Here is a 26001-nt window from a genome sequence, read left to right as displayed (position 1 = left end):
ACATCTCCCTAGTAACGAGGTTCATCCAGGGCGACTTGAACGTCATAGCAGATTGTCTCAGTCGGAAAGGGCAAGTAATTCCAACAGAATGGACCCTCCACAAGGATGTGTGCAAGAGACTTTGGGCCACTTGGGGTCAACCAACCATAGATCTCTTTGCAACCTCGCTGACCAAGAGGCTTCCAATCTATTGCTCTCCAGTCCCGGACCCAGCAGCAATAAATATAGATGCCTTCCTCCTAGATTGGTCACATCTGGATCTCTACGCATTCCCACCGTTCAAGATTGTCAACAAGGTACTGCAGAAGTTCGCTTCTCACGAAGGGACAAGGTTGACGTTAGTTGCTCCCCTCTGGCCCGCGAGAGAATGGTTCACCGAGGTACTTCGATGGTTAGTAGACGTTCCCAGAAGTCTGCCTCTAAGAGTAGACCTTCTACGTCAGCCGCACGTAAAGAAGGTACACCAAACCCTCCACGCTCTTCGTCTGACTGCCTTCAGACTATCGAAAGACTCTCGAGAGCTAGAGGCTTTTCGAAGGAGGCAGCCAGTGCGATTGCTAGAGCAAGGAGAGCGTCTACCATTAGAGTCTACCAATCGAAGTGGGAAGTCTTCCGAGACTGGTGCAAGTCAGTTTCTGTATCCTCGACCAGTACCTCTGTAGCCCAAATAGCTGATTTTCTCTTGCACCTGAGAAAAGGACGATCCCTTTCAGCTCCCACTATCAAGGGCTACAGAAGCATGTTGGCATCGGTCTTCCGGCATAGAGGCTTAGATCTTTCCAACAATAAAGATCTGCAAGACCTCCTTAAGTCTTTTGAGACCACTAAGGAGCGTCGTTTGGCTACGCCTGGGTGGAATTTAGACGTGTTACTAAGATTCCTCATGTCAGACAGGTTTGAGCCTTTACAGTCAGCCTCCCTGAAAGATCTCACTCTTAAGACTCTTTTCCTGGTATGCTTAGCCTCGGCTAAAAGAGTCAGTGAGATTCATGCCTTCAGCAAGAACATCGGATTTTCGTCGGAAAAAGCTACTTGTTCGCTGCAGCTTGGTTTTCTAGCCAAATATGAGCTACCTTCTCGGCCTTGGCCTAAATCTTTCGATATTCCCAGCTTATCGGAGATCGTAGGCAATGAACTAGAAAGAGTCTTATGCCCTGTTAGAGCTCTTAAGTTCTATTTAAAGCATACTAAACCTTTACGAGGCCAATCTGAAGCTTTATGGTGTTCAGTTAAGAAACCATCCTTGCCTATGTCAAAGAATGCTTTGTCATACTTTATCAGATTGTTAATACGAGAAGCTCATTCACATCTGAGTGAGGAAGACCGAGCTTTGCTTAAGGTTAAGACGCACGAAGTTAGAGCTGTAGCAACTTCCGTGGCCTTTAAGCAAAATAGATCTCTGCAAAGTATAATGGACGCAACCTATTGGAGAAGCAAGTCAGTGTTCGCGTCTTTTTACTTGAAGGATGTCCAGTCTCTTTACGAGAACTGCTACACACTGGGACCATTCATAGCAGCGAGTGCAGTAGTGGGTGAGGGCTCAACCACTACAATTCCCTAATTCCATATCCTTTTAATCTGTCTCTTGAAATGTTTTTTAATGTTGTTTTTTATGGGTTGTCCGGAAGGCTAAGAAGCCTTTCGCATCCTGGTTGATTTGGCGGGTGGTCAAAGTCATTTCTTGAGAGCGCCCAGATTAGAGGTTTGATGAGGTCCTGTTGTATGGGTTGCAGCCCTTGATACTTCAGCTCCTAGGGGTCTGTCAGCATCCTAAGAGGATCGCGAGACTCCGTAAGGAAGACGTACTTACAAGGCAGAGTAATCGTCTAAGTCGACTTCCTTACCAGGTACCTATTTATTTTGTTTTCGTTATATTGATAACTTCCAAAATAAAATAAAAACTCTTAGCTTAAACGATGTAAACATATTTATCTGGTCTCTACCCACCACCCTGGGTGTGAATCAGCTATATATATTCACCGGCTAAGTTAAATATTTAAAAATGATATTTTAATTATAAAATAAATTTTTGAATATACTTACCCGGTGAATATATAAATTAAATGACCCTCCCTTCCTCCCCAATAGAGACGCAGTGGGATGAGAAGAAATTGAGTCTTTGTTTACATCGAGTATGGTATCTGGCCGACAGTTGGCGCTGGTGGGCACACCCGCAACCTGTATAGCGATCGCTGGCGAGTTTTACTGGTTTTTTGTCTGTCGAGCAACAGAGTTGCAGCTATATATATTCACCGGGTAAGTATATTCAAAAATTTATTTTATAATTAAAATATCATTTTTCCTTCGTCAAAATCCCTTTTATAAACAAGTCATTATTAGAAAACTCTTGCAGATACTGTAGAAGAAATATAATCTTTAGTACTTAGATGATAATTAAATATTGCCATTGTTCTAATCAAGTTGATACAGTAGATGGGTCTAAACATTGTTGTAAAATGTCTAAATCTCCAATTACCAATGCTCAAATGCCTTCACAAGTGCTCAATCCAGCAGCGTATGTTTGTTATATATTATTTGATATATTTAGTCATCATTATTCTACAATTAGGATAAGCTCCCAGAGGTATGTGCCAAACTTGAGGTGTGTAATACGATTCCCCCTCAAAACCTTTACTGTATTTGCTATTCAAAATCACTCGTCAATAAGCACTACCTACTAGCCAATCAGAGGGGACAATTTCTGAATATTTAACTACCTAATCTCTTCTTTCCCACCGTTATCCTTACAGGACGGGGTTGATTCTATAAATGATGATACTAATTATAACCGATGTTATTGCATGAAGATCAGATCATCATAAATATACCTGTCGGGTTTCTCCTCACTCTGTTATATGTACTTGAGTATTATGCTCTGTGAACTTGAAATCTTGTCTAACCCCTTTACCCCCAAAGGACGTACTGGTACGTTTCACAAAACCCATCCCTTTACCCCCATGGACGTACCGGTACGTCCTTGCAAAAAAATGCTATAAAAATTTTTTTTTTTTCATATTTTTTATATTTTTCTTTTATTAAATTCAGGCATTTTCCAAGAGAATGAGATCAACCTGACCTCTCTATGACAAAAATTAAGGCTGTTAGAGAAATTAAAAAAAAATATACTGCAAAATGTGCTGGGAAAAAAATAACCTCTTGGGGGTTAAGGGTTGGAAATTTCCAAAGAGCCTGCGGGTAAAAGGGTTAACTAGAGGGGCACTGAGTAGAGCGCAGACCTTCTCCGCAGCAGCTTATTTCTCGACGTTTTGCTCAACCGTGACCTTTGATCTTGACCTTCCAAATTTAATAATTCCTTGCTTTTTATATAACAGTTAATCCCTGCAAATTTCATTACTCTACGATTAAAATTGTGGCCAGGAAGTTGTTCACAAACAAGCAAACACACATACACAAACAGGGGGTAAAACATTACCTACTTCCAACTTCGTTGGCGGAGGTACCCTAGACGCAGGATTTATTTACAGTTCTGTCGTGTAAGCTATTCCTTTTACCATAATGCATTTACATCACACTGCCTTGTTTGGGAAATGGCTCACTGTATGAGGAGTAAATTTTATTTGCATATTAGATAATTATTGTCTTCTATCAATGATTAACCCTTTTACCCCCAGGCTATTTGGAAATTTCCAACCCTTAACCCCCAGGGGGTTATCTTTTTCCCACCACATTTTGCAGTATATTTTTTTTAAATTGCTCTAACAGCCTTAATGTTTGTCATAGAGAGGTCAGGTTGGTCTCATTCTCTTGGAAAATGCCTGAATTTTCTCAAAAAATTATCAAAAATATGAAAAAAAGATTTTTTATAGCATATTTTGGCAAGGACATACCGGTACGTCCATGGGGGTAAAGGGATGGCTTTTGTGAAACGTACCAGTACGTCCTTTGGGGGTAAAAGGGTTAATAACTTCAGCTTGTTTATAATGAATCAATTGTTCTTAATTTCTCTCAGGTTGATATACTTGGAACTGGGATAAGCCAGTATGGGGTTGCGTTTCTTCTGAAACACCTGCCAGTTCTCCGCTCTCTTGGCGATTGTACCACCGTGACAGAGGCGATAGAGGTCCTGGTTGGTAACAAGAGTCTTCGCACCAGCTTTGTAAGCCGGATTCGTAGATATGCCAGCCGCTTCAAACTTACAAGGTGCGTTATGACCTGATTTTTTTATTTTATTATGACTCACTTTGCATTTATGTTCTTTTAGTTTTTGTGTTATGACCTTTTTTTTTATTTTATTATGACTCACTTTGCATTTATGTTCTTTTAGTTTTTGTGTTATGACCTTTTTTTTTATTTTATTATGACTCACTTTGCATTTATGTTCTTTTAGTTTTTACGTTTTATGTCTAATTGAGGCCCTTTGCATCAACATGCGTAGGAGTAGATAATGATTATGTCTAATTTGGGTAATATTTGTAAAACTGTAATTTAGCAAGAATCTTTTAAATTATCAAATTAGAAATGGTTTTCTGTTTTATTTCCAACTGGTAATTTTGAAGAAAGGGTTTGACAAATGACTTTTTAGTTATGATGTTCAGCTCTTACTCTGAAATGTTAAGTATTCCAAAATTTTAAGCCTTCCACTCTCAAAAGATGGAAAATAGGAGTGAGTATTCTTGACCTTGTTCTGGAAAACCAAAGAGATATTTTTGGAATGTCTATACCCACTGGGGTTTGGAGCCAGTTTACTGCCAATCGAGGGACAACTTTCTCTAGCTTTTTTTTATTAAAACTGGTAGGTTTTTATTCATTACTTTTTGATAAAATAATAAAAAGTATTTTCATTTCTATCCCAGTAAATTAGTAAATCTATTATGTTACCATTACCTGCACTACTTTCATCATCATCTCTTCCTACGCCTATTGACGCAAAGGGCCTCGGTTAGATTTCGCCAGTCGTCTCTATCTTGAGCTTTTAATTCAATACTTCTCCACTCATTATCTCCTACTTCACACTTCATAGTCCTCAGCTATGTAGGCTTGTGTCTTCCAACTCTTCTAGTGCCATGTGGAGCCCAGTTGAAAGTTTGGTGAACTAATTTCTCTTGGGGACTGTAAAGAGGATCCCAAACCATCTCCATCTAATACTCGAGGGAAATAAATATTATAGAGTGAAGTGCATAATGGCTCATGAAATACATGGCAATGGTTTTCAAATAATAATTTAGCAAATGCAAGTAGGTATTAGTAAATTTTTTCAATACAACTAATAATACACTGTCTTTGGTTTTTACAGAGTGAAGGAGGATTCAGTGTCTGCCTCTAAAGTGATTGTGATAACAACCCATTGTCCAGACCTAAAGGACTTAAGCTTGACCCATAGATTTCGGGAGGTCGACCTAAATCGGTTGGCTGAAGTTCCACCAACTCCATCCTATTTCAGTACTCATCTGGAACAGTTGAAGTGTCTCAAGGTAATGTTAAAGAACTTTTTTTCAGACTTTGATGATTATTATTACTAGCTAAGCTACAAGCCTAGTTGGATATGTAGGATGCTATAAGACCAAGGGCTCCAACAGGGAAAAATACCCCAGTGAGGAAGGAAGCAATGAGATAAATAAACTAAAAGAGAAGTAATGAACAATTAAAATGAAATATTTTATGAACAGTAACATTAAAACAGATCTTACATATATAAGTTATGAAAACTTAAAAAAAACTAGAGGAAAACCAGTAAGATAGAATAGTGTGCTTGAGTGTATCTTCAAGGCTTCTCAACTAAAAATACATACATACATATACCAAAGCACTTCCCCCAATTTTGGGGGTTAGCCAACATCAAACAAATAAAAAAATAAAGAGGGGGGGGGGGCGACCTCCCCTCTCTACGTTCCTCCCAGCCTGACAGGGACTCAACCGAGTTTGGCTGGTGCTGCTAGGGTGCCACAGCCCACCCTCCCCCGTTATCCACCACAGATGTATATAAATTAACTAAGTTTACTCTATCATGACGTTTTTATTTAGTTTTAATTGATTACTTAGAGGATTTATTTTGATGCTTTCTTCTAAACAAGAGAATTTAGAATACTACAGTATGAGAGTTGAAAGGTCATTAATTGATGAAGTACATTATTATTAGAAAGGGTTGATATATAGATATAGAGATTTGTGAGAAAAACATGAAGAGATTTGTTTATTATAAGCAAACAGGCAATATAGTGATAATTGGTGAAGAAACGAGTTGTTTACATGTCAGGTCACGTGTTGTTGTTAGTGAAGGCGATTGTCGGAGTAGTCAGCTGATTGGATGCATGGTGTTTGAACTGGTAGGTTGGCCAGGGCACCAGCCGCCCGTTGAAATACTACCGCTAATGAGTTATGGGGTCCTTTGACTGGCCAGACAGTACTACATTGGATCCTTCTCTCTAGTTATGGTTCTTTCCCTTTGCCTACACATGCACCGAATAATTTGGCCTATTCTTGAAAGATTCTTCTCTGTCCTCATACACCTGACAACACTGAGATTACCAAACAATTCTTCTTCACCCAAGGGGTTAACTACTGCACTGCAATTGCTCAGTTGCTACTTTCCTCTTAGGTAAGGGTAGAAGAGACTCTCTAGTTATGGTAAGCCGCTCTTCTAGAAGGACACTAAAATCAAACTATTGTTCTCTAGTCTTGGGTAGTGCGATAGCCTCTGTACCATAGTCTTCCACTGTCTTGGTTTAGAGTTCTCTTGCTTGAAGGGACAATCGGGCGTACTATTCCATCTAATTTCTCATCCTCTTGTTTTGTTAAATTATTTATAGTTTAGATAGGAATTATTTATTTTAATGTTACTGTCCTTAAAATATTTAATTTTTCCTGGTTTCCATTCCTCACAGGGCTGTTTTCCCTGTTGGGGCCCCTGGGCTTAAAGCATCCTGCTTTTCCAAAGAGGGTTGTAGCTTAGCAATTAATAATAATAATAATGGTGGTGGGCACGCTCTCTTGTCTGTATTGGTTCGTATGTATCTAGTGATGGAATTTTTTTCTGTTGACAAGCTGACATTATATAAAGAAGGTAAATGTAGTAAGAATATTGACTTTATTATTATATTCTAAGCTACAATCCTAGTTGGAAAAGCAAGATGCCATAAGGCCAAGGGCTCCAATAGTGAAAAATAGCCGAGTGAGTAAAGGAAATAGGGAAGTAAATAAACGATATGAGAAAAAATTAACAAAATATTTGAAGAACAATAACAACATAAAAACAGATGTCATATATAAACTATAAAAAGACTTATCATAAATATCATTGGGAAATCCATAAAGCAATACTTGTATTTCAGCACCTGAGCCTGGTAAACGTGACTTCGAGGTCTGTAACCGGGGCCCTTCAAGCCGTGGGTCATCAGTTAACGGCGCTGACTGTGAGTTGCCGCGGTATAGAAGTACCTGTCGTCTTCCAAAGTTGCCCAAATCTAAATTACTTAACAATGGAAGGGGAAGATATATCGGCTCCTTACGAGGTTCGTTCTGTGATGAGTTTTATTAATTTAAGTAAGATGTAAGAAGCTACGTAAATTTCCTTTTTTTGTATATATAATTATTTTTATGTATGTATATTTGTATCCTCATGCCTTTAGCTAGCAAAGAGTGGGGTAGAAATTTTATTTATATCTGTAGTTAATTTATTATTATATTTTAAGTAAGATTTAAGATGCTACTTAAATTTCCTTCTTGTATAGATAATTGTTAGCTGGCTAAGAGTGGTATAGAAAAATTTTCTTATCTGTTGTTAAATTGTTATTATTATTATTATTATTACTTCTTGCTAAGCTATAACCCTAGTTGGAAAAGCAGGATGTTATAAGCCCCATGGCTCCAACAGGGAAAATAGCCCAGTGAGGAAAGGAAATAAGGAAAAACTACAATAGAAGTTTAATAACAATAATTACTGTACATTAAAATAAATCTTTGCTATATAAACTATAAAAACGAACATAACAAGAGGATAAAAACTTCAAAATAACAAAAGAGAAACATGGTTAGCATCAATTATTACACAAGAGAAGGAAAAAAATCTATGGAATTTTGTATTTTTGTTAATACTGTATACTGTACTTTTATAAAATAAAAAATGGAAAACTTAAAATTGTTAAAAAGCTCATAGTCAAAACATCTGTATAATCTTCTTCTTGCAGGCTGTGGAGATTTTTCGCGAGACGGCCCTAATGAAATTACAGGTAGTGAAGATAAAGTGTCATCTTCCTGCCCCCTACACCGACGTAATACTCGACAATGCAAAAAACCTGTCCCGTCTTGAGATTGCTTGTCTCTGTGAGGTCAGTACTTATGAAAATGGTATTAATGCTTGTAAAGAAATAAGAGTTTTTGAATTACCGGTACTTTAACCCTTTTACCCCCAAAGGACGTACTGGTACGTTTCACAAAAGCCATCCCTTTACCCCCATGGACGTACCGGTACGTCCTTGCAAAAAAATGCTATAAAATTTTTTTTTTTTTCATATTTTTTATAATTTTTTGAAAAAATTCAGGCATTTTCCAAGAGAATGGGACCAACCTGACCTCTCTATGACAAAAATTAAGTCTGTTAGAGCAATTAAAAAAAAAATATACTGCAAAATGTGCTGGGAAAAAAATAACCCCCTGGAAAGTTCCAAATAGCATTGGGGGTAAAAGAGATAATATTCAGTGTCATGTCAAATAGATAACGTCTTTGTTTCTTTCTTCCATCAATACCAATGCTCTAATTTCAGTCTCTCTGTCTTCCTCTGCTATTTCTTTGTTCACCCATGATCAAATACCAATTCGAGCACACACATATTTACCTCGGTTCTCCTTTGGTTTCTTTTTGAGGTTTTACTGGATCAATTAGCCTGCTAACCAGGGTATTTTCCCCAATACCACATTTAGGAGAAATAGTTTGCTTACATGTGATGTGTGGCTTTATCAGATATGACCAGATTGTGGAATGATGTTCCTAATCGTACAGTTGAATTGCTGGAACTTACAGTGAATATTTTTATGTTGAACAGGCTGATATCTCTCTCTTTATACTAGTTGTTTGATTTGAAATCAAAGTTCCAAAATTGACCATTGTACTTTGGTAAGGATCCTTAGGCATTCAATTAAAACTTTCTTAGTGCCCTGATAAAGTTTTAATACTCGAGCATTAGCATTAACCAAGAAAGAGAAGCGGAGGAACCATCATATTTAGTTTTTTCCACCTGAACAATTTAATATGGTTTTTGTTGGCATTGAGAGTACAGACCACTTATCAGCAGTTCCCTTATTTTATTAGTTTTGAATTGAAACTTTTTTTTATATTATGTTCTAATGACAATCTTTGATTTCAAGTTAATATTTCCCATGGCTAAAGGCATATTGTTATGATATAAGTGATTTAATCCTTTATTTATAGTAAGGTTATCCCCTTTATTGCACCTCTTTTGTTTTCATTGTACTTATACTTATTAGTTGTAGCAAAAGAGTGGGGGAATAGAGTAGGTGGATGTAAAAGGGAGTTAGTGAGGGTTGAAGAGCTAATAAAACCGGGGGTAAAAAGTAAATATCAGGAAAGGTTGAAAATGGCATATGACGAGGTGAGAGTAAGAGAAACTGGTAATTTAGAGGAGGAGTGGAAGTTAGCAAAAGAAAATTTTGTTGGGATTGCAAGTGATGTATGTGGCAAGAAGGTCGTAGGAGGCAGTATGAGGAAGGGCAGTGAATGGTGGAATGAAGGAGTGAAGGTAAAAGTGGAAGAGAAAAAGAGGGCTTTTGAAGAATGGCTGCAGAGTAATAGTATAGAGAAGTATGGAAAATATAGAGAGAAAAAGGTGGAAGTAAAGCGCAAGGTACGTGAGGCAAAGAGGGCAGCTGACCTGAGGTGGGGTCAGGGACTGGGTCAGTCATATGAAGAGAATAAGAAGAAGTTTTGGAAAGAAGTGAAGAGAGTAAGGAAGGCCGGCGCAAGAATTGAAGAGACAGTGAAAGATGGAAATGGAAGGTTGTTAAAAGGAGAGGAGGCAAGGAAAAGGTGGGCGGAATATTTTGAAAGTTTGCTGAATGTTGAGGATGATAGGGAGGCAGATATAATTGCTGTTCCAGGTGTTGAGGTGCCAGTGATGGGAGATGAGAATGAGAGAGAGATTACAATAGAGGAAGTGAGGAGAGCACTAGATGAAACGAGAGTAGGAAAAGCATCTGGTATGGATGGTGTGAAAGCTGAGATGTTGAAGGAAGGGGGTGTGACTGTACTTGAATGGTTGGTGAGATTGTTTAATGTGTGTTTTGTGTTGTCAATGGTACCAGTAGATTGGGTCTGTGCATGTATTGTACCACTATATAAGGGTAAGGGAGATGTGCATCAGTGTTGTAATTCAAGAGGTATTAGTTTGTTGAGTGTAGTTGGAAAAGTGTATGGTAGAGTACTGATTAATAGGATTAAGGATAAAACAGAAAATGCAATCTTGGACGTACAGGGTGGTTTTAGAAGAGGTAGGGGTTGTATGAATCAGATTTTTACAGTTAGGCAGATATGCGAGAAATATTTAGCAAAAGGTAAGGAGGTGTATGTTGCGTTTATGGATCTGGAGAAAGCATATGATAGAGTTGATAGGGAAGCAATGTGGAATGTGATGAGGTTATATGGAGTTGGTGGAAGGTTGTTGCAAGCAGTGAAAAGTTTCTACAAAGGTAGTAAAGCATGTGTTAGAATAGGAAATGAAGTGAGCGATTGGTTTCCGGTGAGAGTGGGGCTGAGACAGGGATGTGTGATGTCGCCGTGGTTGTTTAACTTGTATGTTGATGGAGTGGTGAGAGAGGTGAATGCTCGAGTGCTTGGACGAGGATTAAAACTGGTAGGCGAGAATGATCATGAATGGGAGGTAAATCAGTTGTTGTTTGCGGATGATACGGTACTGGTAGCAGACACAGAAGAGAAGCTTGACCGACTAGTGACAGAATTTGGAAGGGTGTGTGAGAGAAGGAAGTTGAGAGTTAATGTGGGTTAAGAGTAAGGTTATGAGATGTACGAGAAGTGAAGGTGGTGCAAGGTTGAATGTCATGGTGAATGGAGAGTTACTGGAGGAGGTGGATCAGTTTAAGTACTTGGGGTCTGTTGTTGCAGCAAATGGTGGAGTGGAAGCAGATGTACGTCAGAGAGTCAATGAAGGTTGCAAAGTGTTGGGGGCAGTTAAGGGAGTAGTAAAAAATAGAGGGTTGGGCATGAATGTAAAGAGAGTTCTATATGAGAAAGTGATTGTACCAACTGTGATGTATGGATCGGAGTTGTGGGGAATGAAAGTGATGGAGAGACAGAAATTGAATGTGTTTGAGATGAAGTGTCTAAGGAGTATGGCTGGTGTATCTCGAGTTGATAGGGTTAGGAACGAAGTGGTGAGGGAGAGAACGGGTGTAAGAAATGAGTTAGCGGCTAGAGTGGATATGAATGTGTTGAGGTGGTTTGGCCATGTTGAGAGAATGGAAAATGGCTGTCTGCTAAAGAAGGTGATGAATGCAAGAGTTGATGGGAGAAGTACAAGAGGAAGGCCAAGGTTTGGGTGGATGGATGGTGTGAAGAAAGCTCTGGGTGATAGGAGGATAGATGTGAGAGAGGCAAGAGAGCGTGCTAGAAATAGGAATGAATGGCGAGCGATTGTGACGCAGTTCCGGTAGGCCCTGCTGCTTCCTCCGGTGCCTTAGATGACCGCGGAGGTAGCAGCAGTAGGGGACTCAGCAGTATGAAGCTTCATCTGTGGTGGAAATGTGGGAGGTTGGGCTGTGGCACCCTAGCAGTACCAGCTGAACTCGGCTGAGTCCCTGGTTAGGCTGGAGGAACGTAGAGAGTAGAGGTCCCCTTTTTTGTTTTTGTTTCTTGTTGATGTCGGCTACCCCCCAAAATTGGGGGAAGTGCCTTTGGTATATGTATGTATACCCGCTGTTGTGTTTCGAACGTTCATATTGTTGAGCGGACCGGACCCCCACCTTCCTACAATAAACGAGAAGCCATGATTTCGTCTTCTTTTTGAGTCAAACCTCTACACATATCCTTTTCAATTGCAGTAACCTTTACAAAAAAACAAAATTTTGATGGTAAAATATATTTCTAATTACAACAATCTTTATATATCGTAGAGCTATTATCCCATCCCAAAAGCCCTGTGTCTCTCCTATCCCATTTCACTATGCTAACTGCAAAAAAATTAATTATCTTTTCAGGTAATTAGGCCAAAATTATTCAAACAATAGAGAAAACCTACATAGAAAACAATGGCGTAGGCCTAGTTGTACTATCAAATTCATTCACTTTATCCTAATCGCGAAGTAGACATATCTATATAGTGTTCGAATGTCTTTAATTCTAACTTCGACTTCGCATAAGTAGTTATCATTGTAAAGGTCTTACGGTTTTAGGCATTTCATACCGTATACTAATTTGTACTCGACAGACTGGTGATGATAGAGTTACTCAGCTCATGCAGAATAAATGCCTAGAAAAACTGAGGGAGTTTGATGTTGGACGGGCACCAAAATTAACAGTTGCATCTGCAAGGAAGTTGGTGAAAAACTGTCCTAAACTTCGGCAACTACAAGATCTGGGTAAGATACTTCTTAACTCCTTAATTTTTAAGATTATTTAAAGTAAATCATACCCCTTGCATACAACCAATAATTTTATTTGATATTTACTGTTGTACTAGTATTAGCTTCATGGTAATTTTTGATGAGAGACCTTCTCTTATTTGCGATCTCATATGAATTCTGAATTTTAATTTGTTTATCCTATTTTGTTATTGTCTTTCCTCAAGATAGGTCATATGTAAAGTTTCCGATATTCAATGGAGAAGTCGTGCTAATTGTATCTTGTAGGTGGTATTATTATTATTATTATTATTATTACTTGCTAAGCTACAACCCTAGTTGGAAAAGCAGGATGCTATAAGCCCAAGGGGCCCCAACAGGAAAATAGCCCAGTGAGGAAAGGAAACAAGGAAAAACAGAATATTTTAAGGACAGTAATAACATCAAAATAAATATTTCCTATATAAACTATAAATACTTTAACAAAAGAAGAGGAAGAGAAATTAAATAGAATAGTGTGCCCGAATGTACCCTCAAGCAAGAGAACTCCAACCCAAGACAGTGGAAGACCATGGTACAGAGGCTATGTTCCTGTCATTTGACATCTGGTTGTAGAGCTCTTGAGATTGTAGCATCTTACCTTTCCAACCAGGTTTGTAGCTTGACTATTAATAACTCGACTCAATAGTTCAATTGTGAAATTTTGTCAGGAATTTTGTAATGATAATTTTCTGTTCATGAAATTCTTTATATCCTTGTAGGTGGCTGGAACATTAAAACCGAAGAATTCAATGCATTTTTAAAAGAAACAGAGGTCGAAAACTACGATGTACAAATTGTTTACAAACCTAGAAGAATCAGGTAAGATTAAAGGGAAAATTACTTTGAGAAATTTTAATTAATATTCTTTTGCCATTTTAGTAATGTTGGTGGCTTAGCATTTTTTGAGTGTCCAAATTTTTCAAGCTTGATCTGAGAATTAGGTTAGTGGCTCATGCCTTATTAATGCTATGTAGTTAAGGCTTTTTATTATACTGACATCCAATGTACGGAAATTGTCTGAAAATTTTGGCAATCAGAATACAGGCTCTTTTAAAAATCAAGGCCCTTAAATAATTAAATAAATTTTAGCATGTACCAACAAAATATTGCTCTTACATAAAACCATTGGCTATAATTATTCTGATTCATTGTTGCTATGTTTTCCAGCATACAAATGCTTGAGTCTTAGCACTAAAAAACGAATTATAACGTTTGACGATGTCCCCTGTGGACTATTGATCATTGGTAATAACCCAGCTCATTCTGCTCTGTGAAAAGGGTCAGAAGCTGGGAGAATGAGGGATGTGAGAGGACAGATAAAGTGCTTGATATATGTTTTGTCATAAATAGCCTAAATTGTTATAGAGGTAAGAGGCCAAGCAGATTAAGATTCCATATAAGAGTTGGATGATGGTTACTAAGGTCTACTTGTAAATAATAGGTTAGGAACCTAATGTAAATATTCTGTGTTACTGTAAGGCTTGAACACTCAAGAGTGTAAAACAAATGGAGTGTACTTTCAGTTCTTAACCCTCTACTATACAGTACCCTCGTTCAGACTCTTCTCTGAACCTAAGATCATAGTCTGAAGCCTAATTTAAAGGTTCTTAACGCATTCCCTTCAAAGAACAAAGGACTTTCATTACATTCCAGAGGTGGTCTCACTTCCGACTTGAGAACAAGCCCATTCAAAACTTCATATGAACATAGTCAGCTCTTCCGTACAGGAAATGTCTAACCCTTTCAGTCTAAAGACTGAACAGAGTCCTTCCTCCCAGAAATAATGTAAAATCTCAGCAATTAAGGGTACAGTGACTCCAAGATTGCTCACTTTACTTGGTAAACTTATGTCAAAGACCTCCTAAGGTATCCAGACATCCTAAGGTATCCAGACATCTGTTTTGCCACTGGTCGTGAAAGAAGCTTCTCTGCGAGAGGAGATGCTGGATAACTTCCAGGCATTTAGATGTAGGGATCCCAGAGCCTGATTGTTAAATCTGGTCATGGAGATGATGTAGTAGGTCGTGTAAAAGGGTCATTAACAGGCTGGTAGACAATTGCCCACTGTTGAGGAGTTTCCTCAACGTGAGGAACGCATGCATATCTAGACGATTCCATAGGTGCTGGAAAACATTCTGGAACACTGCTTGTGGGTCCAGAACTGGCAAGCAGTACACCAGAAGTTTCCCGTTTAGGGACGTTGCAAACAGGTCTGTTGTTGACGAGCCCCAGCCATCAATTTCTCCAAAGAAGGCTCGGAATCAACTATCAAAGACTTCTTGTTCATTTTGTCTGCCAAAATGTTCTTCTTGCCAGGTATGAACCTGTCCAGTTCAGAATTTTGATGGCTAGTTGACAGAGTTGCCATGAAATAGTACCTTCTTTGTTTAGGTATGCCGCTATGGTTGTGTTATCGCTCATCAACAATACCGAGTGGAAATGTTGAAGAGCTAGAAAAGTTGCTTTCAACTCCAGTAGGGTTATGTGGCATTACCAGTCTGACTCGAACCATAGCCCAGAGGCCATGTGCTGTAACAGGTGAGCACCCCACTCTTCCGGGAAGGTTTGAATCCAAGAACCAACAACGGGGCTTCTTTTGCTCCGACCCCACTGGGATAGGCATTCCCCGGGGGAGTCCCTGGCCTGAGACCAGGTCGTCTGTTGTCACTGAAGTGACTGCATGTGAAGGTTACTGGTGGGTACTAGGCATTCTAACAAAGCCAGGTGACCCAACAAACACTGCCACAAGTGTACTTGTGGCAAGGTTTGCACCAAGAACTGATGAGTTACTTCTAGGAGTCTTGCAACCCTTTCCTGCAATGGGAGGACTTTTCCCCCAAAAGGTGTCTTATCTGCATTCCTAGATTTACCAAATTATATTTTGGGCTCCAAGAACAACTTTTCTAAGTTCACCATGATCCCCAGATTGCAGCAAAACTCAAGAAGCATGGCACGATATCGAAGAAGGGCCTCCATTGAGGAGAGAATGCCGTTGGCATGTACCGAGTTCGAAATAAAAGTGAACATTTGAGGTGCTGTTGACAGACCAAAACACAACACTTGAAAATGGTACAGTATATCTTTCTGTGCAGCATGAATCTTAGGTACTTACTTGATGACTGATTGATTCGTATCTGGAAGTACACGTCTTGCAAATCCAACGTCCTCATGAAGATTTTAGGTCTATCAGTCTAACAGCTGCTTCGGTCTTCATCATGAACGGAGCTTAAAGGACAAACTTGTTCAAGGCTGAGAGGTCTATAACTGGTCTTCAACTTCCAGATGACTTCCTCAATCCCTCTGCAAAGGACAGAGATCTCGTAGAACGAATCAGGAGAGTTGATGAATCGGATGACGAACCCTTTGTGGTAGATAGAGACCGTCCAAGCTTTGGCCATATGGTGTCACCACTGATACCACCTAAGCTGCAGGCATCCTCCCATTGGTGGTATAGCAGAAGGGAGATCGCAATCCGTGTCCACCACCTCTCCCCACTCGTCCTTTCTGCCTCTTGCCCTGAAAAGGTAGTTTGAAAAGAAACAATTTTTTAGCAATTTTCTGTTTCAAAGGTTCTTCAATGTCTCGTGCGTTTGTCTTGCCACGGGAGAAGCTGTAGGTGTTGAGGAGGTGTGTCAGGATATTACAGCCCAATGAAGAAGGAAGTCCTGACTTGTCTTTCTTTATAGATGCCTCCACATCCTTGAGGAAACAATTACGGAACTTAGAGTTATGAAGTAGGAGAGCCTCCCTCTATGGGACCTGTTTCTAGAACGTGTTGTTTGTCAAGAAACTCCATATCTCTTGCATCTGTGAGAACAATATTCTTGAACACCCACCACTTCTTGGGAGCAGAGAGATCCTTGGTCATGGTAGGAAACTAACGGCACCAAACCAGTTTTCCATCCATGAGGAAGCCTGAAGAGTCGCTTTCCCACACTTTCCATGTGTGTGTGTGGGCTGCCACAGATGAGAACATAACTGTTCGAGTAGCCATCCTTTCCTTGGTCGAACCTTGAGAGAAGGCCGACACTGCCTATTCTAATGGCAGTGGAGAAGTTGAGTTGTCTTGAATGCTAAAATACTTCCTGTCTAACAAATGGATGAGGAAGTAACTTTGACGATTTGCTCACCCTAAGGGAATCCTGTCTTGCAGAAATACGCAAGTTAACCGTAGCAATGGATCCAGCAGCTAACTTAGACTACAGTAACTCCAACTGTTATCTGTTGGCTCTTGGAGCACGGCATAACATAGCATGGATTTCTTCAACTTCAAGGAAGACTTCCATAGGTGAAGAATCCCTATTAGACCTCTTGTTCCTCTTCAAGAGTACACAAACCACAATCTGAAAAGTAAAAGGGAAAGTTTAAATTTTTAGCCACCCAACTTTTCTTCGATCACAGCCGAGATCAAAGTGAAGGTATGAGTGAGCAGAGAAGGATGCTTCTCCCTGTTACCACAGGTAACAACCTCAAAAGTTTTCAAGCTGTATGCCAGCTTGTGCCGATTTCTTCATCGATGCAAAGAGCGTAATGTTTGTATTGAGTGTAGGAACAAATAAACATATGGGAAAATAGCCAGTGTCTACCTATACATTACCAAAGTAATGATATGTAGTTCCCATGCCATATCATGTCACAATATCAAGTATATGAATATAAATATATAATATACACGTAGCACACGTTAAACCACTTACTAAAGATTGTTTTGTATATTTTCGTCTGAATTTTCATAAACAGTTCTAGGCTATACTAAAACCAAAACATCACCTATAAACCCACAGCTTAGGCGAGGCCAAGTCATATAAAACTCAAAGCACAAGAGTAACAGAATGATAGAAATATTCTATAATCATCTATTCTTATGCTATCAGAAGGACATAATTTTAATGGCATTGTGAAATCTAACGTTTGTTAGTATCGAGTATTTTTCGTTTGGTCAATTTACTGTGGAAGATTGAGCCCATTTCAATTATTACCTCAAGGGAAACAAGAATATTGTAAACTCTATGTACAAAATACTATGATCCCAGTAGCTGTTTGATTACGTCATCTTTAAAGCTCTGTGTTCAAATTTAGAGATAGGTGATGTGTTGATACTTGAGCTATTTTATTAAATATTGTTTCATGCAAAGGTCATCACATTTTATATACACGAAGAACAAGGCAGAGTAATGTACAATGTAACCACATTTTGTATGATTAAAAGAACTTTAGATAAGACCCAAACTAAATCTGTAAGATCGAGTTTATAGTATTCTCTCCATCACTGAAAAATGTTTTCTAATTATTTTTTCTTTTCACAGAAATGACAGTCACAGTGATGACGATCTCATGGACGATTCTGACGAAGAATACGGAGTTTGGGGACCAATGAGAAATCTTTTTCCACATGTCATACTCTAGATTTTATTTATTCATGTATGAGTTGAAATATATATTGTAAGGATTATTTAATCTACATTCTTTTGGTAGCCTATCAAAATATTCATCATATAACCTGACCAAACTTTTTAAAATCATACGCACACACTACATGAACCTAACATTACCGATTTTGTTGTGCCACTCAGCAATAAATAACAAACCTATATTGGGTATTGAAATTTATTTTTTATACTCTACTCACACTCGTGAAAACCATCTATCAAGACTTTATACAAGTAAGAAGGCCAGAGGCAAAACTTAATACAACTGGCAGGTGGCATTGTGCTAGATGATTAGCAAAGAGATATGTTGCTTAACATGATTAAAAAGTGTCAGCCATGCATAGAAATATGCTGTCCTATTTGACTGGAATCAAGGGAAAACCATCACACAGTTGGTGTGCCACCTATTTACACAAGCCTTTTAAGAAGTGTTCTAAATGCTAACATTGAAACAAAAAACCTCAAATCATAGTAATCTCCTCATTGACAAGTCTAAGTCTAACTTGAATGCTTCCCTACATTATTTGCAGGTGATTCTTGTAAATTAAGAAATTTTTAAATAACCCAACCAACAATCCATATTATTTTGCAAATAAACTTTGGAAGGTCCTCAAAACGTTATGACAGAAATCAACCCTGATAGTGAAGTTACGAGGTGAAGAGGCACAATTCCTAGTAGTATTTCCAGTACAGCATTAACACCAGTAAAACTTGTTCATTTAAGTTGGCAGCAAAGGACTGGGACCCTCCTTTATTACAACAGATTTAGATAAGAACATAAAAGACAGGGAAAAGTACGATGAATAATCAAGTACAATTTATGAATAAATTCAGGGGAAAATTATAAATAAACCAATTAGTGGCTAAATAAACCAATTAGTGGCAGTACTAAAAATGTCCCTGACTCAGTCCAGACCAACTGATACAGTAACGTCTGCGACCTCACTGTCAACAGTTAAGAACAGGGAGTCTGCAAGTCTACCTGCAACCATCAACAGCCATTCCCTAGTACTTGGGTCCTACCTTGGTTGGCCCCATAGAGGGTAGTGTACTTCCTTTTCAGCCTTGAATATACCTGTTCAATCGTTCTGTCTTGCTGTCCAAGCTGTAAACTTTTACTTCATGCTGCCACTGCTGAATTTTTCCATTAGTTACACAGATGTGCTGAATGGCTTCTAAGACCTCAGTCTTTTACCTTGTGGCTCAAATTCACATATAAATTTTAGCTCGGTTGGAGACTTGTGAGCTTCGGTGGTGATCATAAGTATAAATGGTTGGTTTCTGGGGTGTTGTCCTGTGGCTTGCTTTTTCCATCTTTATTAGGAGCTCTAGCTCAACATTCCTTGCCACTTGCACTCATTTAAACCTGTTGGCCTTTATACATTAAGGGTACACACAGGAATATCAAAATAAAGCCCAGTTTGATTACCGTACCAAGAAATTATTATATAATTAGAGAGCCTCTGAAATTGATCACACAAAAGCTAAAAATCTACACATGCCACATATCTAAGTAAAGATGCCATTACTATCTCGTCCTCTAGACCTCAACTGTGCGACAGATCTTGAAGCTATTCTGGTCTTTAGTTTCTATCAAGCAATTAGAATGTAATGGATGTTGCATTAGCATCTTGAAAGAAAATACGAACAGATAAGGCCCAACAGATTAATACATTGTGCATGGAATCGAAAGTCATATAACTAAATGCCTCTAAATCGTTCATCCTGTAGATATAAAAGTACTTTATTATAGTTTATGGATAGAATAGTTATGTCTTATAGCTATAGGAAGTTATCAAGCATACAAGTACAAAAGAAAGACATTTATTCATGAAAATGTAAGTCATACGAATCACCATTAAAGTGATTCACTTAAAATAACATAAATATTCTAATTACAGTAAAAAGAAACTTTCAAATTTCTATACATGTTACTCAAGATTCACAATTGACTCTGCCCTTCTTTCATTTGTACTTTATTAAAATAAAGTGAAACAAAATACAAAAGATGTTACAGTACTCATGAAAATACAAAAGGTCAAAACTTTCCTTTTATGTATTCCATAAAGCTATTAGAAAAATTACCTATAAAGTTAAATTGTTTGAAAAATTCATGAAAAAAGGGTTAATTTCACCACCCCTTGAGTTGTATAATGCTAAATATTAGCATTGAGATATCTTGCCATTATTTGCACTCAAGCATACAAACTATCTTTACTCACATATGAACTCAACAAGAGCAGTGTAAATTCGAAAATAATTTCCTAGACCATTATTGCCTTATTTGAGGTGGTCCAGCCATCATGGGGGGACGCATGCCTCCAGGACCCATCATCATAGGGCCCATTGGTCCGCCCATCGGTGGCCGCATACCTGTTGATGAAAAAAATCATGAAGCACATATGCTATAGGGAAATATTAAAGGTGACCACATAACTGTAGATAATAAAACTAATAAGATAATTATGAACCACATACAATTTCAGTCTAAAATCTGTTTCCTCTTTCATAAGTTAAAAAGTGTAGAGAAACCTACAGCCAGCTTCCCTTGCTTGAGGGTATACTTGGGTACACTACAGTATTCTATCCGTTTCGCTGTCTGTTCCACTCTATGCTATTTTGCCTGTTGGAGCCCTTAGTCATACAGTAGCACCCTGCTTTTCTATCTAAGGATGTAGCTTAACTAGTAGTACATACATACATATACCAAGGCACTTCCCCCAATTTTGGGGGGTAGCCAACATCAACAAAGAAACAAAAACAAAAAGGGGACCTCTACTCTCTACGTTCCTCCCAGCCTAACAAGGGACTCAACCGAGTTCAGCTGGTACTGCTAGGGTGTCGCAGCCCACCCTCCCACATTATCCACCACAGATGAAGCTTCATAATGCTGAATCCCCTACTGCTGCTACCTCCGCGGTCATCTAAGGCACCGGAGGAAGCAGCAGGGCCTACCGGAACTGCGTCACAATCGCTCGCCATTCATTCCTATTTCTAGCACGCTCTTGCCTCGCTCACATCTATCCTCCTATCACCCAGAGCTTCCTTCACTCCATCCATCCACCCAAACCTTGGCCTTCCTCTAGTACTTCTCCCATCAACTCTTGCATTCATCACCTTCTTTAGCAGACATCCATTTTCCATTCTCTCAACATGGCCAAACCACCTCAACACATTCATATCCACTCTAGCTGCTAACTCATTTCTTACACCCGTTCTCACCCTCACCACTTCGTTCCTAACCCTATCTACTCGAGATACACCAGCCATACTCCTTAGACACTTCATCTCAAACACATTCAATTTCTGTCTCTCCATCACTTTCATTCCCCACAACTCCGATCCATACATCACAGTTGGTACAATAACTTTCTCATATAGAACTCTCTTTACATTCATGCCCAACCCTCTATTTTTTACTACTCCCTTAACTGCCCCCAACACTTTGCAACCTTCATTCACTCTCTGACGTACATCTGCTTCCACTCCACCATTTGCTGCAACAACAGACCCAAGTACTTAAATTGATCCACCTCCTCAAGTAACTCTCCATTCAACATGACATTCAACCTTGCACCACCTTCCCTTCTCGTACATCTCATAACCTTACTCTTACCCACATTAACTCTCAACTTCCTTCTCTCACACACACTTCCAAATTCTGTCACAAATCGTCCAAGCTTCTCTTCTGTGTCTGCAACAAGTACAGTATCATCAGCAAACAACAACTGATTTACCTCCCATTCATGGTCATTCTTGTCTACCAGTTTTAATCCTCGTCCAAGCACTCGAGCATTCACCTCTCTCACCACTCCATCAACATAAAAGTTAAACAACCACGGCGACATCACACATCCCTGTCTCAGCCCCACTCTCACCGGAAACCAAACACTCACTTCATTTCCTATCCTAACACATGCTTTACTACCTTTGTAAAAACTTTTCACTGCTTGCAACAACCTTCCACCAACTCCATATAACCTCATCACATTCCACATTGCTTCCCTATCAACTCTATCATACGCTTTCTCCAGATCCATAAACGCAACATACACCTCCTTACCTTTTGCTAAATATTTCTCGCATATCTGCCTAACTGTAAAAATCTGGTTCATACAACCCCTACCTCTTCTAAAACCACCCTGTATTTCTAAGATTGCATTCTCTGTTTTATCCTTGATCCTATTAATCAATACTCTACCATACACTTTTCCAACTACGCTGAACAAACTAATACCTCTTGAATTACAACACTCATGCACATCTCCCTTACCCTTATATAGTGGTACAATACATGCACAAACCCAATCTACTGGTACCATTGACAACACAAAACACATATTAAACAATCTCACCAACCATTTAAGTACAGTCACACCCCCCTCCTTCAACATCTCAGCTCTCACACCATCCATACCAGATGCTTTTCCTACTCTCGTTTCATCTAGTGCTCTCCTCACTTCATCTATTGTAATCTCTCTCTCATTCTCATCTCCCATCACTGGCACCTCAACACCTGCAACAGCAATTATATCTGCCTCCCTATTATCCTCAACATTCAGTAAACTTTCAAAATATTCCGCCCATCTTTTCCTTGCCTCCTCTCCTTTTAACAACCTTCCATTTCCATCTTTCACTGTCTCTTCCATTCTTGACCCAGCCTTCCTTACTCTCTTCACTTCTTTCCAAAACTTCTTATTCTCTTCATATGAATGACCTAATCTCTGACCCCACCTCAGGTCAGCTGCCCTCTTTGCCTCACGTACCTTGCGCTTTACTTCCACATTTTTCTCTTTATATTTTTCATACTTCTCTATACTATTACTCTGCAGCCATTCTTCAAAAGCCCTCTTTTTCTCTTCCACTTTTACCTTCACTCCTTCATTCCACCATTCACTGCCCTTCCTCATGCTGCCTCCAACAACCTTCTTTCCACACACATCACTTGCAATCCCAACAAAATTTTCTTTTACTAACTTCCACTCCTCCTCTAAATTGCCAGTTTCTCTTACTTTCACTTCGTCATATATCAATTTCAACCTTTCCTGATATTTACTTTTTACCCCCGGTTTTATTAGCTCTTCAACCCTCACTACCTCCCTTTTACATCCACCTACTCTATTCCCCCATTCTTTTGCTACAACTAATTTTCCTTCCACCAAAAAATGATCAGACATACCATTAGCCATATCCCTAAACACATGCACGTCTTTCAATCTTCCAAACACTCTTTTAGTTATCAACACATAATCCATTAATGCCCTTTCTACTACTCTTCCATTTGCCACTCTTACCCATGTATACTTATTTTTATCTTTCTTTTTGAAAAAGCTATTACTTATCACCATCTCTTGCTCAACACACATATCTACCAGTCTCTCACCACTCTCATTTTCACCTGGTACGCCATACTTCCCAATGACACCTTCCACCTCTCCAGCGCCCACTCTAGCATTTAAGTCACCCATGACAACTACATAATTCCTTCTACCCAGTCCTTCTACACAGCTAGTTAATTCATTCCAGAACTCATTCCGCTCTTCTTCACTTTTCTCACTACCTGGCCCATACGCACTGACAAACGCCCAACATTCCCTACCCAACCTAACCCTTACCCACATTAACCTAGATGATATCTCCTTCCATTCCACTACTTTACCTGTCATCCATTCACTCAGCAATAAAGCCACACCCTCTCTCGCTCTTCCCCTTTCAATCCCAGACACTCTACCAGACATTTCACCAAACATCACTTCACCCTTTCCTTTTATCTTCGTCTCACACAAGGCTAATACATCCATCCTTCTATTCTTAAACATACAGTGAGCCCTCGCTACTTCGCGGTTCGACCATCGCGGATTCACCACTTCGCGGATTTTTTTCATAACGCATGTATATACATATATCGCGGATCTTCCGGAAATTTCGAAAATACCGCGATGTGACCGATGGTGCGAGATTGGAGAAAGTAAGGAAAATTGAATCATGATTGATTTTCAATATAAATGAAACTTTGAGGAGCAACAAAGATATCATTTGTTAGAGAGATAGAGAGAGGTAAGGAATGGGAGGTAGTGAAAAGTAGCCCACAGAGAGAGAGAGAGTGTGTGTGTGTGTGTGTGTTGTTTTAAATGTAATAAAAGATAAAATTTTATAGGTTATAACACATTGGTGCTTATGTAATATCAACTGTACAGTATACTGTAGACGGTTTGAATAAGTTAAGAAATGGTAAAAACGATACTTTGTTAGTGTATTCGTACACTCTCAAGAGCGGCAGCTAGACGTCAGCTGATCTAATCACAGCCAAAAGTAAAACAAAAAGAAGTCAACAATACTCGATTTTTAAAACACACCCGAAATTTAAAAACAAAAGTACACGCTTTCTTAATGTGCAATTAACTATTTAAAGAGTAGCAATTTTCTAGAACAAAATGATGTTTCCCAAAAATAGTGGTTTGCTGATGAAATTGGATGCCGTATTTTTAGCAACAATTGAAATGGATGTAAACTCGGCATAATTTTTTCGTTTCGTATTTAATTGACACTAAGAAAACTAATTTTAGTTTCTTCATCTATATGTAAGTATTGTATAACACGAAGAGAGAGAGAGAGAGAGAGAGAGAGAGAGAGAGAGAGAGAGAGAGAGAGAGAGAGAGAGAGAGAGAGAATGAATTAGCTGTTGTAATCGAGTGCAGTGTTTTTGTTTCGTGAGAATTTCATCGCCACGACTATAACAACAACATACTGTACTGAACTTTACAGTATTATACAGACTACTGTAATATGATAAAGTAAAATATTTGTAATAACCTATTTTATATGAAATGGAGCTATTTTTTTGTTTAAAATTTACATTTACGTACGTAAAACAACTCTCTCTCTCTCTCTCGTAAATTGTTTTCCTGCTTTGCTACGTATGTATGATTTTATATAGATACGGTAAATAATATTTGTAATAACATATTTTCTAAAAGCTTTTACTGTAATATCATTATTTATCACTTTCATCATGCGCGTTAAATGCCTTCGTTTGTCTACTGAGCGTACTTTATGACGCCGTCGTTTCAGGCGGCGTCATAAAGAAAAACATTTCATTTGGAAGTCCTAAGAAAAATTAAGTAAAACATTGGTAATAACAAAATCAACATACTGTACTGAATAATCAATATAATCGATGCAAAAACTAACCTATACACAGATGTGTACACTAAATGCGTTTGTTTCTTCATTATGATCAGAGATAAACGTAAACAAAACATTGGTTGCCATTTTTTATCGTGCTTTTTGGCGTGTTTAGGAAACACATGATATAAAATCGCCTTTAATATTTGTGCCTGTTTTAGTTTAGGGTACTGTAGTACATGCATTAAGTGTTCTGTACATTAAAGGGTAGTTTGTTAACAGTACTACGTACAAGGGAAGGTTTTAAAAGTCTGAATATACATGTTAAATAAATAGGTAAATATGGTGTCACTACTTCGCGGATTTTCACCTATCGCGGTCGGGTCTGGAACCTATCTACCGCGATAAACGAGGGTTCACTGTACTTCCAATTTCACATCTTTTACTCTCTATCGTACTACAACCACGCACATTCAAACACCCCAAAACTAGAGTACGGGGAGCAGTCACTCTCCCCCCAGCTCCATCTCTTTGTCGATGTCTCACAGGATGTAGATACAGGAGAGGGGGTTCCCAGCCCCCTCGTCCCGTCCCTTTTAGTCGCCTCTTACGACACGCAGGGATAACGTTGGCACTATTCTTGTTTTTATGCCCCCGCGGCCACAGGGGGTATTAACTAGTAGTAATACATACAAATACCAAGGCCCTTCCCCCAATTTTGGAGGGTAGCCAACAACAAACAAAAGAAAAAAGGGGACCTCTCCTCTCTATGTGCCTCCCAGCCTGACAAAGGACTCAACCAGGGGCATAAAAACAATTAGAATAGCGCCAACGTATCCCTGCGTGTTGTAAGAGGCCA

General features: G+C 38.9%; 2 protein-coding genes across 3 annotated transcripts in view; one reads left to right on the top strand and one right to left on the bottom strand.

Annotated features, from left to right (window-relative positions):
- The window catches only part of LOC137618075 (uncharacterized), a 52578-nt gene extending 34538 nt beyond the window's left edge, over window positions 1–18040 (top strand). For both annotated transcript variants that reach the window (XM_068348044.1, XM_068348045.1), the window contains exons 8-14: window positions 3971–4161; window positions 5255–5432; window positions 7290–7469; window positions 8145–8285; window positions 12414–12564; window positions 13308–13407; window positions 17895–18040. In XM_068348044.1, coding sequence (XP_068204145.1) covers window positions 3971–4161; window positions 5255–5432; window positions 7290–7469; window positions 8145–8285; window positions 12414–12564; window positions 13308–13407; window positions 17895–17994 — 1041 coding nt within the window. In that variant the 3' untranslated portion in view covers window positions 17995–18040. The remainder of the gene's footprint in view (window positions 1–3970; window positions 4162–5254; window positions 5433–7289; window positions 7470–8144; window positions 8286–12413; window positions 12565–13307; window positions 13408–17894) is intronic.
- A 1788-nt stretch (window positions 18041–19828) lies between these two features.
- The window catches only part of LOC137618076 (U1 small nuclear ribonucleoprotein C-like), a 47973-nt gene continuing 41800 nt past the window's right edge, over window positions 19829–26001 (bottom strand). Inside the window, exon 6 of the mRNA XM_068348046.1 lies at window positions 19829–20390. Coding sequence (XP_068204147.1) covers window positions 20290–20390 — 101 coding nt within the window. The 3' untranslated portion in view covers window positions 19829–20289. The remainder of the gene's footprint in view (window positions 20391–26001) is intronic.

The sequence above is a fragment of the Palaemon carinicauda genome, chromosome 24 (genome assembly GCF_036898095.1).
Source record: "Palaemon carinicauda isolate YSFRI2023 chromosome 24, ASM3689809v2, whole genome shotgun sequence".
NCBI classification, from domain to species: Eukaryota; Metazoa; Arthropoda; class Malacostraca; order Decapoda; family Palaemonidae; genus Palaemon; species Palaemon carinicauda.
The sequence above is the reverse complement of the archived record's forward strand: the minus strand, read 5'-3'. Positions and strand labels throughout refer to the sequence as shown.